We start from the raw sequence: 16,191 nt of genomic DNA, 5'->3' as shown, positions 1-16,191 counted from the left end.
TACAGGACAGGCAAAAAGTAATGGAGACCTTTGGATAGGAAATACCAAAATGCTTACCAGTGGTGTTTAGCTGGCTTGCTTTAGCTGAACTGTTTTCTACAAAGAGTTTTTTGGTTATAAACCACTGTTAATACCATTGGATTGGTCGTTTTAGTACACTCTCCTGGAGTTCCAAAATTCCAGGCTGGGAGGAGGAGGAGGAAGAGGCAAAGTTTTCAAACCAGTGGCAGGTGAAGTCTCTTGGTTCATCCCTCCTGACTCTAAGCAGCTCTTCCCCAGCACTCGGTTCTTCCTCTGCCCTCTTCCTCTGTGGCTTGCTAGGACATGGTGCAGTTCCAGCCTTAGGGACACCTTGGATAACACAATTAATGCCTTGATCTGCACAAGAGCTTTCTCTGGAACATAAACTTTCCTCCTGCCCTTAGCCAAAAATGGACATTTGCTCTTTGGGTTGCCACTCAGCTTTTTTTTTTTCCAGATGACTTCTGGAGCAGCCAGGCAGTGGGTTGGGGCTCTGCTGGCCAGGCTTGCTCTGAAGTTTCCCCTTCTGCTGCCTCAGGGCACAGAGCAGGCTCCCCAGGGACATGTCACAAATGGTCCCCAAGACAGCTTGTACTGCCAGGTTGTCCTCCTGCTCTTCTGATAGATGTCACATTTGCCTCTTTCAGTCCCTTCATGTCTAAGAACTAAAACTGTGAACAATATCTCTTTAATATTGGTGGGTGTTAACTAAAATAAAGGTTTATTTTCATGCTCTTTAAAAAAAAAAATGTCATTAAAGCAGATGGAGATGAAACCCCCTTAGATTAAGAGCATCTCATCTAGGTTCTGCCCCAGGTGCTCCAGGCTGCCTGTGGCCACCATCCCTGAGCATTTCCTTGCCAGGAGTGGATTTGCTTTGGGAAAACATCTCCTGAGTAGTCTATTATTATTCATAAGTAACACTTTCTGTCCTCTTGCTTGCTGCTTCTGCTGTCACCCCAAATCCAGAGGACTAAACCTTTTTAAAATAGGAACAGTTTGGAAAAGAAAAAAACAAAAAAAAAAGGAAAAGCTCAGCAGGAAAAACCTGGGAGAGAAACAGAAGCAAATTGGCTTTTGAGTGGAACGATGGCAAGGTCTGAGCATGAAAGTTCATCTTACAACTGGAGTGCTGCTGGTGCTGGGGGGAAACCAGACTGTTTGTTGAAAGGCAGCATCAGCCCTGGGGAGGGAAGGAGGTAAAGTCTGGAACCTCAAAAGTGAGGGTGAATAACTGGAGTTGAGACCACTCTTAACCTGTAACAGCTGTGGGGATGGGTTTGCATAGCCACACCTCCTGTTCTAATAAACACAGGACATTGCCTCAAGCTGACACTGCCAGCATCTGCCAACCTGCTGCTTTCCTAAAAAATCCCCCCAAGGATCACGTTACCTGTGGGTTTTGTTGCCTTCACCCCTTTGGGTTTATTGCCTTCACCCCTTTGGGTTTATTGCCTTCACCCCTTTGGGTTTATTGCCTTTACCCCTTTGGGTTTATTGCCTTCACCCCTTTGGGTTTTATTGCCTTCACCCCTTTGGGTTTTATTGCCTTCACCTCTTTGGGTTTTATTGCCTTCACCCCTTTGGAGTTTATTGCCTTCACCCCTTTGGGTTTATTGCCTTCACCCCTTTGGGTTTATTGCCTTCACCTTTTTGGGTTTATTGCCTTCACCCCTTTGGGTTTTGTTGCCTTCACCCCTTTGGGTTTTGTTGCCTTCACCCCTTTGGGTTTTGTTGCCTTCACCCCTTTGGGGTTTATTGCCTTCACCCCTTTGGGTTTATTGCCTTCACCCCTTTGGGTTTTGTTGCCTTCACCCCTTTGGGGTTTATTGCCTTCACCCCTTTGGGGTTTATTGCCTTCACCCCTTTGGGTTTATTGCCTTCACCCCTTTGGGTTTTGTTGCCTTCACCCCTTTGGGGTTTATTGCCTTCACCCCTTTGGGGTTTATTGCCTTCACCCCTTTGGGTTTTGTTGCCTTCACCCCTTTGGGTTTTGTTGCCTTCACCCCGTGGCAGCTCCCTGGCCAGGCTCAGGGGGGGTGCTGGGAAAGCCAAACCTGCTGGGGGGCTGGAACTTGACTGGGAGGGAAAAGGGTTCTTTGTGTCCTTCCTGGGAGGCTCTGGGGCAGGAGTCAGGGAAGTTTGGTCCTTGTGCATTTGCGGTGTTTGTCTCTTGATGTGAAGCCCCATGGGGCAGGTGAGAGACTAAAAGAGTGAGGAGAAGGTGCACTCAGGTGTTCTCCTGAAACTGAAGGTACACGTGCAGAAGTAGGAAGACAAAATGGTGCTTTTTTACCTTTTTTTACTGCTTTTCTTTTGGCTGTAGGTGTCCCATGAGGTAGTGATGTGGCCGTGGTGCCCAGCCTGGTTGGGTTGGCAGGTCTGAGTGACCCAAAGCAGAGGGAAGGCTTTTCCTCTGAGTGACCCCAACCCAGTCCTCACCAGGGGGAAGTGTCTGTGGGCTGCAGATCAAGCCCTGGAACCAGGTGTCAGCCCCCAAAACCCAAGCTGCAGAGCTGGTAGTTTGCAAAAGGGACCCTTGGGGACTTGTGTGTGGCCTTGTTGGAAGGTGGGGAGCACAGAGACCCCCCCTGGGGAGGGTTTCTTTGTCTGCTTGACCTCCGGTGTGTTCCCAGGTGTAACACCTGCCAGTGACAAAGGCAGTGCCAGATGTGACACCACTGGAAGTGGCCTGGGCTTGGTTCCTGGGGGTAGGGCTGGAGCCCCAGGCTGCTGGTGGCTTCTCCTTGTCCAGCCCTGTAGCTTGCTGGAACAGCTTGCCTGGAGAGGTTGGTGATGGATGCTCCATCCCTGAAGTGTTTGAGTCCAGGTTGGATGAAGCTTTCTGCACCCTGGGCTGTGGGAGGTGTCCCTGCCCATGCAGGGGTTGGATCTGGGTGACCTTTAAGGTCCCTTGTAACCCAAACCATCCCGTGAAGCTGGTGGCTGAGTCACTTCCATTCCCTGGAAGAGAGAAAGCAGGCAGGAGCTCCCAGGTTGGATTGTTGGATGTGCAGAGCTGGAGCTGAGGAGCTGGGATGATGGGGAGCACAGCTCCATCTCCAAGGATGGGCAGTGGGACAGGGACCTGAGGCACCCCAGGCTGTGGGGAGGCATCCAAATCATTATTCATTTCTCCCAAAGGTAGGTTGGGTCCTGGCATTCCTGCCTGAGGGTGCTGGGAGGGTGAGGAGCTGCTCTGTGCTGACGAGCTTGGGGAATTTGGTTTATTTATTTATTTTAATCACTTCAGGATGTCAGATGAAGGTCCCAGGGCTGCCCCATGCTGAAAGACTTCAGCAAAGTGCAAACCTGAAGCTGTCCTTGCCCTGCTCACCTACCACGGGCAGGGGCTGCAGTTTATCCTCACCACATCCAAGGTCAGGTTCCCCTGGGAGGGTGGCAGAAGAGTTGTTGGGAAGGCTGGGAGCTGCCTGCCCTCCAGCTCAGGGTGCTCCCCAGCAGGGAGCAGGGATGGGCTTGTGGTGGCCACCTCAGCCATGGGGTTGGCAATGTACTCAGAGACATTCTGTGTGGGTCCTGTCCCCCCCAGCTGCTTGTAGGGGAGATGCTGCTCATCCCCCTCCTCCCCCTGGCCTGAGCCAGGGACAACCTTGTAGCCCAGCTCCTCCTGGCCCAGCCACTTGTCCCTTCTGCCATTGCTGCCCTCCATGACCAGGGCTTTGGTCTTCATGAAGTTTTCCTCCACTGGGGTGGTTTGGGGCTCTTCAAAGATGCTGGTGTTGTGCAGGAAGGGGGTGGAGGGCCACCTCAGCTCAGCCTGCCAGGGAGAGAGGATGAACGATGGGATGGATGCATCCCTCCATCCCACCAACCAATCATCCTGAAAATCTGGGAATTCCAGACTGCTTTGGGATGGAGGGAGCTTAAAGCTCCCCCAGTGTCCCCCCTGCCATGCTCAGGGACACCTCCCCCAGCCCAGGGGGCTCCAAGCCCCATCCAACCTTCAACACTGCCAGGGATGGGGCAGCCACAGCTTCTGGGGGCAACCTGGGCACCCAGGGGCTCAGCACCCTCACAGCACAGAATTTCTCCCTCCCAGCTCCTCTCCATCTCCCCTCTTGCAGCTCCAAACCCTTCCCCCTCATCCCATCCCTCCAGGCCCTTGTCCCAGGTCCCTCCCCAGCTTTCCTGGATGCCCTTTAATTGGAACCTCCAAGATCTCAGCATCGGGTTTGGGTTTGTTTGGGGTTTTTTTTCCCCATAACTTGCCCAATCTACTCTGCAGCCTCCACTGCCAGAGGTGGAAGGATCTGCTGCCTCGAGACCTCTGGGAGGTGAGATTAGAAGGCCAAAAAGAACCCCCCTGTACCTTCAGAGCCAGGAAATCCTTTGCCCAGGCAGCGTTGGAGGGGTCCGGGATGGCTCCGCTCTGCGGCAGCAGTGCTGAGAGGAGGGACTGGAACCTGGAATTTAGGGTGAAAATTCACTGCATCTGTATCCACATAAATAAGTCTGGATTTCAAACCAGTTCGTATTCACAGAAACTTTGGAAGGGACCTCAGGAGATGATGGAGTCCCCTGCCAGAGCAGGACCACCCAGCACAGCTCATGTGTCCAGGTTGGGTTTGGATGTCTCCAGAGGAGACAATTATCACTCATCTCCCCCAAAACCTTCATTCAGAACCATCCTGGCTGCTCCTCAAGGTGTCCCCAAAGGCCACCATCCTTCCTGGCACCAGTTCCCGGGTTGGCTGGGATGGATCCACTCACCCTTTCCTTGCTGGGGGCACGGAACACGTGCAGGCTGCCAGGATGAAGAAGCTGCAGGTGAGCACCAGTGTCACCCAGTCCCCAGCACCTGGAACAGCAGACACCCAGGCTGAGTTAAAATCAAGGATTTTAAAATCTGCTGGTTCAAACTGTTCCATCGCCATCACCTGCCTGGTGTTTGCACTCAGAAAACAGCCCGATTATTATTTTTTTTGTTTTAAAATCAGGAATCTTGGGTGTCTCACGTGCAGTGTGAGTTTCCTGGGTGGCAGACAGCCTGTCCAGTCACCCTGCCAATCGTGTCATTGGTTACAAGATCAAAAAAAAAAAAAAAAAAAATTTTAGAAAGGGAGAAACGTGATATTTCCACACTCAAAATAGGTGGAAGTCCTGAAGTTTGGGCAGGCAGAGGAAAGGACCTGACCTTGTCCTGCTTCCAGCCCTCAGAGCCCTCTGGGGACATCCCTGTATCCCCCCCTCCACCTGCACCACATCCACACCATCTTGGTTGTCACCAGACACTGACTGGGGACATCTGGGGCTTCCTCCCAGCCCTTCCTCTGGAGCTGGACCTGGTGCCCCGGGGTGCAGCCCCTCTGCAGCTGGGCAGGGATTTCATCCCAGGATGTCAGGATGCTGGTGGCCTCTGGGGTGCTGTACATCTGGAACCCAGCTGAGGGTGCTGCAAAAGGTGAGACTGAGTGTTAAACCTGGCTTGGGAATGCCTGGAAAGGTATGGAATCTTGGAATGGGCTGGGTTGGGAAAGAGCTTTGGGATCACTGAGTCCAACCCTTCCCCCAGCAGTGCCAAGGCCACCCCTGCCCCATGTCCCTCATCCCCACATCCCCAGGGCTCTGAAACCCCTCCAGGGATGATGGGGACTCCAGCCCTGCCCTGGGCAGCCTGGGCCAGGCCCTGACAACCCTTTCCAGGGAGAAATTCTTCCCCAGCTGCAACCTAAACCTCCCCTGGCACCACTTGAGTTGTGCCAAAAGCTCCTCTTGTCCCATCCCTTGTTCCTTGGGAGCAGAGCCCGACCCCCCCTGGCTCCAACCTCCTCCCCCAGCTCCCTCAGATGCTCCCCACAACTTCTCCAGACCCTTCTCCATCTTCTCCAAACCTTCTCCTTGCTCTCCAGCCCCTTCCCCAGCTCCATTCCCTTCTCTGGACACTCTCCATCCCCTCAATCTCCTTCTGCTCCTGAGGGGCCCAGAACTGAGCCCAGGATTGGGGGTGCAGCCCCAGCAGTGCCCAGCACAGGGACCATCCCTGTGATTTACCTTCTGCTCCTGAGTGTCCCCAGACTGATGCCACTTGTCCAGCTCTGTCCTGGTAGAGAGCAGACACACGGATCTCGTAGCAGAGGTTTTCCTGGATGTTCTCTAAATGAGGAGAGGAGAAGAGGAGAGTTACTGGCAGAGCTGTTCCCAGCCATGGATAAACCCTTTCCTGCAGGAGCTTCAGTCTGAGCTGAACCCTCTGATTATTGATGCATCTTCTCACAAAGAAGGGACAAAGCCCTCTTGGTGACCTCCTGTTGAGGTGAAAGCCCTGGGGCCATGGTACCAGGACAAGGGGGTTGGACAAGATGATTTTTCAGGTCCCTCCCAACCCAGTCTGAGGTTCCATGGTTCCTGTGTGACCTTCCCTGGGTGACCCTGGGTCAGACTCAGTGACTCTGCAGTTCCCTCCCCACCTCTAACATCTTGTTCTTCCCTGAAAGCCAAACGCTCTCATTCCTCCTGCTGAATTCATCATTTGCCTTGTTCCTCAGGCAGCTTCCCAGAGGAGCTGGCACCTGAGAGGTGTCCCAGCTGGAGGAGGTGTTACCTGCAAGCAGGGTGGAGAGGTTGGGTGCTGGGACCTTCACCCAGGCTGCTGGCTCTGGGCTCCTCTGGGTGCCAGCCCATTCCACCACGTAGCCAGTGATGGGCACTGGGGCTGGGCTGGGTGCTCTCCAGCTGACCAGGATGCTGCTGCTGCCCTGGGGCACTGCAGAGACCTGCTGGGGAGGGGGCAGGACTGCCAGGGGGAGGGCAAGGGAAGGAAACAGACACCAGCAGCTCTTAGCATCATTAGCATCTTAGCACCATCATCATAGCATCATTCAGGTTGGATCCAAGGAGGACCCAGGAGGGAAGGGTGATCCAGGGGTTTTGTGCATCTCATCCAGTTTGGTGCCAGGGAAAGTAGGAAAATAAAAGGCAAAGGGTTTTTTTCTTTCTTTCTTTTTGAACTGACAGGAACAAAGCCACGTTCTTGTGCTGGAGCAGGCTGGACACACAGATGCTTGGGGCATCCCCAGACCCTGAGAAGGTGCAGTCACAGCCCCCCTGCTCTCCTGATGGAGCCCCCAAAACACAACAGCTCCACAGGAACAGAGCTTCTGCTTTCCCAGCCAGCCATGGGTCACCTTTTCCTGCAGGAGGTAACCCTGGCAATGCCATCAAGTTTTACATCTGGAACATAAACCCAGAAGCTTTTCTAAGTTTTCTCCCAAATATGAGACCACGGAGCAGCTCTTGTCCTGCTGCCTCCAAATCATGGGAATGGGAACGGCCTCAAGTTGTGCCAGGGGAGGTTTAGGTTGGAGCTGGGGAAGAATTTCTGCCTGGAAAGGGTTGTCAGGGCCTGGCCCAGGCTGCCCAGGGCAGGGCTGGAGTCCCCATCATCCCTGGAGGGGTTTCAGACCCTGGGGATGTGGGGATGAGGGACATGGGGCAGGGGTGGCCTTGGCACTGCTGGGGGAAGGGTTGGACTCAGTGATCCCAGAGCTCTTTCCCAACCCATTCCATGATTCTCCACTAATGCTCCCCCTGCTTCATTAAGGGCTGGGTTAATGAGTGCAGGGTCCCCAGGAGGGCAGCATCCCAGTGGTGCTGGATGCAGTGAGATGCTCAGGGGTGGCTTTGGCTCTGCTGGGTGACAATGACAGCAGGAGGAGAGCAAATCCAGAACTTTCCCCTGGGACCTCCCCGTGCCCTTGCCCCACACAGGAAACTGGGGGCTGGGTGGCTTCAGGGGACACTCAGTGATTTTGCTGAGTGCAGTTTCACAGGGGGTGGAGGTTGGGTGGCTTCCCAGCACCTCTCTCATGCAAGAAAGAAAACCAAAACCCAAAAAAACCCCAAACCTTTTTTTTTCTGTTTCTTTTTCCCAGTTTGTTATCTGCTGTCTCATGCTGGTGCCAGCAGGAGGGGTTGAGATGAAACCAGCTCAGCATTACCCTGGAGCATCCCAAGGTGGGGTGGCCCTGAGCACACTGAGAGCTGCGGATCTCCCCGAGCTGGTGAGGGGATGGGATGGGACCTGGGTGTTTCCATGGGGTGTAGGACACCCCAGAGCATTGGGGGTGTTCCCAGAGCCATCAGAAGAGCTGGTGTGTGCTTACCCTGAGTGCCTGGCTCAGTCAGGATGGATGTGGGGGGGGATCTGCCCCTGGAGTTCTCAGCAGTGAGTGTGATCCTGTAGGGCAGGCTGGGCAGGAGCCTGGTGCAGCTGCTCTGGGTGGTGAGCTGGGATTCTGCTGGGGGGGTTTGCTGGCCCAGGGCTTCAAAAGTCACCCTGTAGCTCAGGTTGTGTCCCCCTGCCTCCCACTTGCTCAGAGCCTGGGGAGGAATCGGAGGAATTTGGGGTTTTATTCTTCTGTGGTGACAAAGGGGACAGCCCTAACCCCTGGGTGTCCCAGACCTCTTGGCCATTTGGGAACCAACTCTGCTTGCAGAGTTTTTGGGGGTTTTTTTTGTGCTCTGTGGCTGTAGCATCACTCAGGTTGGATCCAAGGAGGACCCAACCCCCCACTCCCCCCCAATTCGTGTCCCCACCTCTCACACCCACCCAGCTAATTGAACCCCTTTAAATTAATGAATCCCCTGGCAGCAAAGCCAAGAGCCAAGAGCTGTAAAAACGAGTGATGGGTTTTTTTGGGGGGGAGAAGGGGAAATCCTGATTTTTACGTGGAGCCATGATAAAAGATTGATTTAAGTTATTAAAATTATAAATGTAAATGATGATGCCCACGGGAAATGATTCAACCACTCAGAGGACACCTCCAGGTGGGTTTGCTGAACTCCTTCCTGGTTTCCCCATCTCTTGCAGTTCCCATGTAGCCTGGGCTGTCCTGCTTTTGGGTTTCTTTCTTTGGGTGTCTGGGTTGGATTTTTTTTTTTTTTTTTTTTGTATGTGGTGTTTGTAACAAATCAAAAAGGGAAGAGGAGGGGCAGGGAAAGAAAAAAAACAGTTTTTGAAATGAGTATTTGCAGAGTTGCCATGGCTTTGGCTGAGTGCAGCTCCAAAGCCTCTGCAAGCATGTGGAAAGTGGAGTAAATGAAATGAAACCAAATGAAATGAAACTAAATTCAAGCATTTTTGAGGGGGTTGGGTGGAAAAATGAGAATGCACGTTGGAAGCACGTTGCACAAAGGGTTTTTTGGTTGGTTTTTTTTTTTTGCTTTGTAGCTGTGGTGAAGACTTTCAAGCAGCCTTTTTATGAATGAGGCTGCAGGAAGTCTGCTCTGACACAGACAGTGCCTCCAGCCTGAGGGGGAGATTTAAAGTTCTTAATGTTAAAAGCCTTAAAGCCACAAGGGCTGGAGTCACAGCATTAGGTGAGAAACTCTGCTTTCACTTCCAGCATGGGGCCTGTTGGAGGAGATAATAATTGGGGGGGGAACCAGAGGCTGCAAACTGAAAACTGGGGATATTTATGCTTTAAAAAAAAAAAATTAGAAAAAAATCTCTTCCTGGCTTTGGAATCAAAATTTCCACAGCAAAAGAACTGGGGAGAAGCTGTGGCTGCCCCATCCCTGGAGGTGTTGAAGGTTGGATGGGGCTTGGAGCACCCTGGGCTGGGGGAGGTGTCCCTGACCATGGCAGGGGGGGCACTTGGGGGGCTTTAAGGTCCCTTCCAACCCAAACCAGCCTGGGACACTCTGAGTTGCCCAAACCACATCCAGCTCTTCAGTTTTTTAGAGTCTGGTCACCCTGGGCTCTCACAATAATTAACCTCTGCTGCTTCCCTCATCCCAGGAAAGCTGAGCTGTGGTTCCTCCGTGCCAACCCCCTGATGGGATCTGCTGGGATCCTGTTATACTCCAGAAAAAAGCTAATGGACCTTCCAGGAACATCTGAGGGACCTCTCCTGCCCACACAGACCCCAGAGTGCCCCCTTTCCCATATTTACCTTCCAGAAGAGGGAGATGCTCTGGCCCTGGCTGCCCACCTCCTGCTGTCGGTACCAGAGGTCCAGGTGCCCCGTGGGCACTGGTGGGGAACAGAAAGAGGGAGGAGAATCAAGCAGTGTGATGGGAAGCAAGGAACCAGGACTTGGAACAGGGGAAGGAGGTCTTGGCCACAAGAGGAACATTTTTCACTCCGAGAACAAGTGGTGGGTCCCTTGGATACTTGTAAGGCTCAGCTGAATGGGGTGTTGGGCCATCTCATCTAGATGGTGCTTTTGGCAGGGAAAGTTGGACCAGATGATCCCTGAGGTCCCTTCCAACCTGGAGTTCTGGGCTTACACCAACAAACCTTCCACTGGAGCATCCTTGGGGCTGCAGCACCTGGTGGGCAATGAGCCCCAGCAGCCACCCACAGGCAGGGAACCCAGGTGAGCAAAGGTAACAAAGCTCAGGGGGTTCCTCAGGGTCCTGACCAACATCAGCCCCTCCAATTCAATGAATAATTGTTGCTGCTGTTCCACAGCCCCAGTGGAGCTGCCTCTGATTTTCTGTATGCAAAGGCAGCAAAGGCCTCGGTGCCACCCCTGGGACCAGCTCTGTGTCCTCTATTAACTTCAGGGAGTGACTGGAACAGAACCAGAACCAGGAGCAGCAGAAGGAACAGCAGCAGAGCTGGGAGCAAGGGACAAACTCAAAGCAGGGAAAAGCAAAACCTGAGAGAGTTGGTTGGGCCCCAGCCTGGACCTTCAGAGCTCATTTCACTTGGGGACTTAATGGAAAAAGATCTCTGTCTGCTCACTGTTAATAGACAAGCAAGTTTGGTGGCAGGTCAGGCTTGGAGAAATGGGGGAAAAAATGATCTCACTGTGAAGATGGGCTCCTGAGTTGTGCTGAGGTGTGGAACTTGAAAGGAGCAGCAGGATGCACCCAGAGCTCCTCGCCTGCAACTTCCCCTCCTCTCACCTCCTCTGAAGACCAAAAATGCTCCTGGGGTGTCTGATAAACTTCTCATGTGCAGTGAGGTGGTGACCACAAACTCCCTCAGCAGCCCCGGGTGCTTGGAGAAGTTTGAGAAAGGTGCAGAGAGGAAGGTGGGGGAGGGAAGGAGCAGCTCACACAGTTCTGCATCAATCAGTGCTCCTTACAGAAAGTGATGCTGGCAGGAGGGGTAAATACCATGAGTAAGAATGGTCCTGAGAGCTGGCAGAATACACCAGAAAGAGCAAGGGAAGCCAAGCTGGAGCTGGGAGGAGAGGAGACCAAAGCAGCCTAACCTAACCTAATCTAATCCAATCCTAATATCTAGTCCAAATCCACCCTCTTGTAGTTTAACAGCATCACCCCTTGCCCTGTCCATTCCCCAGATGACTATGTCAGATGAATACATCCCAAACAAACATATCCTCCAGCTCTTCTCTGTCAACTCCTGAAATCCCTGGTTGGCAAGAAACTGGAGCCCACTTCCATCTTTCTCTCACCCCAGCAGCAACTCTCTGGCAGCAATTACTTCCCTGCTGGCTCTGGATCTCCAGACACTCTGCAAAGCAGCATTTTGACTTCATGGGCTGAGGTTTCCAGCGGTGGGCAAAGCTTCTGGGCTTGGTTAAGTGCTGGGTTGGTGCAGGAGGTGCTGGAAGGGGTTACCTGCTTCAGGGGTCTGGGCTTGGTAGATCCTCCAGTTGCTCCACAGCCCTCGTTCAGGGTGAATTTTGCAGCTGACTTGAAACTCATAGGTTGTGTGGGGCTCCAGACCATCCAGGCTGCACTTCTCACTGGTCACGTTCTCAACCTTCAGTGAAGATAAAGGACAGAGAGTGCTGAACCCACCAGGAAACCGAGAGGTTGGAGGCGGTGATGGGCTGAGTGCCCAAAGGCAGGCAGAAGATGTCTTGAAAAAAAACAACAGGGGGAAAAACCCTGATCTGAGACAACCTGAAGAACTCAAAGAACGATGCAATGACTCATCAGACTTGCAGTTCTTCAGAAAGCTGAAAAAAGAAAGGAAAAAAAAAAAAAAAAGCCCTGGTTTGGGGATGTGAAGGTGGGAGATTTTCAGGCCGTGTGTTGTACTCCAGATGGAGCAAGATGTTCCCTCCAGCACTTCCCATCCAAACAAAGCTCTCCAGTTAACACCTTGGGCCTGGGAAGCTGAGTGTTCCCATGAGGATTACCCTGCTCCAGGTGGTGCTGGTGAGGGGATGGTATCTGAGGTGGCAGTGATGTGCTGGGGTCCCCTCCTCCCAGGACAAGGTGCAGCTGGCGGTGGAAGAGCTTCCAAAGTGAAGCAGGAGGTCAGGAGGATGGGGTTTCACTGGGGAGCAAAACAAAGGAGACAAAAATGCTCAGGGGAAAGGTTTCCATGGAAAAGAGGCTGAGTGGGTTGGGCTGGGTGGATGCTCTTTGTCAGGACAATGGGCTTGGAGCAGCCTGGTGCTGTGGGAGGTGTTCCTGGTCATGGGAGGGGGCCTGGAGCTATCATGGGATTTCAAATCCCAGATGGGATGGGCTGGAGGGAGCTGAGAGCACCAGGGACACGTGGCAGAGAGAATGAATGATGGGGTGGGTGCATCCCTCCATCCCACCAACCAATCATCCTGAAAATCAGGGAATCCCAGACTGGTTTGGGTTGGAAGGGGCAATAAAGCCCCCCCTGCCATGGTCAGGGACACCTCCCCCAGCCCAGGCTGCTCCAAGCCCCATCCAACCTTCAACACTGCCAGGGATGGGGCAGCCACAGCTTCTGGGGGCAACCTGGGCACCCAGGGGCTCAGCACCCTCACAGCACAGAATTTCTCCCTCCCAGCTCCTCTCCATCTCCCCTCTCCCAGCTCCAAACCCTTCCCCCTCATCCCATCCCTCCAGGCCCAGAGCCAGAGTGGATGAGCCTTAAGGTCCCCCCCAACCCAAAGCATTTTGTGCTTCTCTGGAGTTGTTCTGCAGGGCTGGGGCAGCAGGACAGGACAGGAGAGGACAGGACAGACTCACCAATGTCTCTCAGCATGAAGCTGAGGGGCTGTGACACAGCTGTCCCCAGCTGGTTGGAGGCAATGACCACAACAGTGTAGGTAGAGTCCCAGTCCAGCTTGCTGAGAGCCAGGGAGCCCAAGGAGCCCAAGCTCTCCTCCTGCTGTTGTTCTGGGAAGCAGAGAACATCATCTGTCCCCTTGGAGAGCCTGCACCAGGAGGCAAACACTTGGTCAGAGCCCTCCTGTACACCAAGGGAACCCAACCCTGGGGACCCACACGCTGCTCCTGTCCCCTGAGCTGCTCCAGGAGCCTCAGGCTGCTCAGCACCTTCCCACAGGTCTGGAGTTCAGAGGAAGAGGAGGAGGAAATCTGTGCCTGGAGAGGGCTGGGCTGGCAGCCAATGCTCCTCGGCCTTCCCACTGGGCTGAGCAAGTTCCTCCTGGGAGCAGGATGGACACCTCCTGGTTACCTGATATTCCTCTGGGATGGATTGGTGGCCTGATGGATTTCAGGGTGGGGTTGTTGGGGTTTTTTTGTCTTATTTTTACATAATTTAGTGATTCCACCCAAATCAGAGACTTGTATCACATTGCTGCAGGCTGACTTTGGTAATTTATAAGCCAGTTTATAAGTGCTGCTCTATCCCCAGGGGGTAACAACTACAGGAGGGGTTGCCCACCCTTCCCCACCCTTCCCCCACCCTTCCCCCACCCTTCCCCCACCCTTCCCCACCCCTTTCCCCACCCTTTCCCCACCCTTTCCCCACCCTTTCCCAACCCTTTCCCCACCCTTTCCCCACCCTTTTCCACCCTTTTCCACCCTTTCCCACCCTTTCCCACCCTTTCCCCACCCTTTCCCCACCCTTTCCCACCCTTTCCCACCCTTTCCCACCCTTCTCCACCCTTTTCCACCTTTCCCCACCTTTCCCCACCTTTCCCCACCTTTCCCCACCTTTCCCCACCTTTCCCCACCCTTTTCCACCCTTTTCCACCCATTCCCACCCTTTCCCACCTTTCCCCACCTTTCCCCACCTTTTCCCACCTTTCCCCACCCTTCCCATTGCCCCTGCATTGTCCTTCTGCTTCCAGAGCAGGAACAAAGCTCTACAAGCTCCTGGGAAAGCTGCTGCCCCTTTGGTGAACAGGAACAAGTGAGGAAGGAGGAGAAGGTGGAGGAGAAGGAGAAGGTGGCAAAAAGGAAGCAAAGAGGAGTGAAGCACAGAGGGCAAGGAGCTGGGTAACAGGCAGCACCCTGGCCACAAATGGGACCAGTTCAGCCCAGCCATTAGCAAAGGGCAAAATGAGTTCATTCTGCCCAGATGTTTCCTTGAACAGAGGCTTTGAAGGAGGTTCCTCCTCTGCACCCTCATTCCCCAAATCCAAAGCTTTCCCGGAAAGCTCCAGGGAACTTTCCCAAACCTCTGGGAGGTGTTCTGGCCCCTGGGGTACCTACTGAAGCAGGTAGGTGGTGGGGATGTGGGTGAACCTGCCCTTCTCCCAGGTGCAGCTGGGGTGGCCTCTGCTCCCCTCCTGGACACAGGACACGTTCCTGGGCTCATCTGGAGGGTCTGAAACAAATATTTGCATCATCAGAGCCTTCCCTGAGCCTGTTCCTAGGAGGCATTTGAAGAGCTCTGCTGGGCTTGTGCTAATTTCTTTTCTTTTTTTCCCAAAGGGTTTCTGGACAAGGAAGTGCTGGGAGAGTTTATAGGTGAGTCCTGGTGAGACCTCTGACGTTTGGGTGCAATCCTAGGGACTGTACAAGGGTGCCAGGTGAACACAAGTAATTAACAGCTCTACAAGAATAATTATTCTTATTTTATTTGAAAAAAAAATTAAAAATATAACAGCCCTGACCCAGCAGAGTGCTGCTGCAGCAGCTCATCAGGCTAGATGAACACCTAGGATTTCCTTAGGATTTTTCTTGGTGGGTGCCAGGGTAGGACAGGAGGGTGGGGTATTTGCTCTGGGCAGGGGGATGGATGTCTCAGCTCTCTGTTTCTCAGCAGCAGAGCTGCCCAGTCCCAGCCAGGAGCATCTGGAACACACAAAGCCCCTCAGAGGCATCACCAGCCCTGGACCAGGCTGCCCCCCCCATCTCAGAGGTACAGTCTAAACATCTTAAAAAACGAGGAATGGTGAAATCCTTACTTCCAGCCTCGATGTCAATCCCACAGATGATTTTTCTCCTGTGTTGCCAGAGGGTTTTGCAGGTGAAGGTGTGTCTGCCACAGCTCTGCACCAGGAACCTGGTGCTGATGGAGCTGCCGGAGCCGCTGCTGAGTGCGGAGCCATTGAGGAAAATGGCAAGGAAGGAGTGGTGTGGGGGGGACAGCTGGCAGGACAGGGTGATGGTGGTCCCAGGCTGGACGTGGGCAGCAGTGTCAGCCATCATCTTGCCCCTGTCACAGGTCTCAGTGGCACCCTGGGGACGTTTGGGTGGCGTGGGGACGGTGGCTTTGCCGCAGGGCTCTGCAAGGGGATGGGAGAAGGCAGAGGTGACCCCCCTGCTCTGGTGTCACCCCAGAATCCTTCTGGTTGGAAAAAAGACCTTGAAAAGCTCCGAGTCCAAGAGTGCACCCAGCTCTGCCAGGTCCTGGTGCTGAGCAGCCACGTCCCCCAGGCAGTCCTGAGCTGGGGGGGGAAGGAGGGGATGCTCGGGTTGATGGGGTGAGAACTCCTGGGGAACTGGGGGGATGGGGTTGTGCCCAGTCTGAACCAGTCTGATGGGGTGGGGAATCATGGAATTGGAGAAAAATTTGGGATGGGAAGGACCTCCAAAGCTCACCCAGTCCAACCCCCTGGGTATCAGGGACAACCTCACCCAGATCAGGGTGCTCAGAGCCTCCTGCAGCATCTCCAGGGATGAGGCCTCAACCACCCTCCAGGTACCTCTCAAGGGCACCTAGAAATCCTCAAAAAAAAAATTCTAACCCCAAGCAAAATGTGTCAGAACTCTTTTTTTTCTGACAGAAATTGGAGTAGAAACCTAATCAAGCATCAGGTTTTGCTCTCTTGTTATGAAAAATTACTGTCAGGGGAAAAAAACCCCAAACCAAACCACCCTAATTAGAGCATCACAGAGTTACCTGGGTTGGAAAAGACCTTTGAGATATCAGGTCTGTTAGCCTGAGTGCTGCTTTTTAAGTAATATATATTTGTTATATTATATATTTTATATATTGTTATATAGGGAAAAACCCCAAACATCCTACCTGCTGTGAAGTGCACCAGGAACCAGGCTGCTGCAGGCACAGCCCATGCCAACAGCATCTTGCTCCTTGGATGG

General features: G+C 53.4%; 1 protein-coding gene across 1 annotated transcript in view; it reads right to left on the bottom strand.

Annotated features, from left to right (window-relative positions):
* Positions 1-2,925: 2,925 nt before the first annotated feature.
* IL12RB2 (interleukin 12 receptor subunit beta 2) overlaps positions 2,926-16,191 on the bottom strand; it is a 20,348-nt gene continuing 7,082 nt past the window's right edge. Inside the window, exons 3-16 of the mRNA XM_030455752.1 lie at positions 15,054-15,374; positions 14,356-14,470; positions 12,922-13,109; positions 12,108-12,247; positions 11,581-11,725; positions 9,939-10,018; positions 8,148-8,364; positions 6,587-6,778; positions 6,037-6,138; positions 5,282-5,437; positions 4,756-4,843; positions 4,355-4,448; positions 3,515-3,802; positions 2,926-2,985 (exon numbers count right to left, since the gene is read on the bottom strand). Coding sequence (XP_030311612.1) covers positions 2,926-2,985; positions 3,515-3,802; positions 4,355-4,448; positions 4,756-4,843; positions 5,282-5,437; positions 6,037-6,138; positions 6,587-6,778; positions 8,148-8,364; positions 9,939-10,018; positions 11,581-11,725; positions 12,108-12,247; positions 12,922-13,109; positions 14,356-14,470; positions 15,054-15,374 — 2,186 coding nt within the window. The remainder of the gene's footprint in view (positions 2,986-3,514; positions 3,803-4,354; positions 4,449-4,755; positions 4,844-5,281; positions 5,438-6,036; positions 6,139-6,586; positions 6,779-8,147; positions 8,365-9,938; positions 10,019-11,580; positions 11,726-12,107; positions 12,248-12,921; positions 13,110-14,355; positions 14,471-15,053; positions 15,375-16,191) is intronic.

This window comes from Calypte anna, chromosome 8 (genome assembly GCF_003957555.1).
Source record: "Calypte anna isolate BGI_N300 chromosome 8, bCalAnn1_v1.p, whole genome shotgun sequence".
Taxonomy (NCBI): domain Eukaryota; kingdom Metazoa; phylum Chordata; class Aves; order Apodiformes; family Trochilidae; genus Calypte; species Calypte anna.
This window is presented reverse-complemented; position numbering and strand designations above follow the sequence as displayed.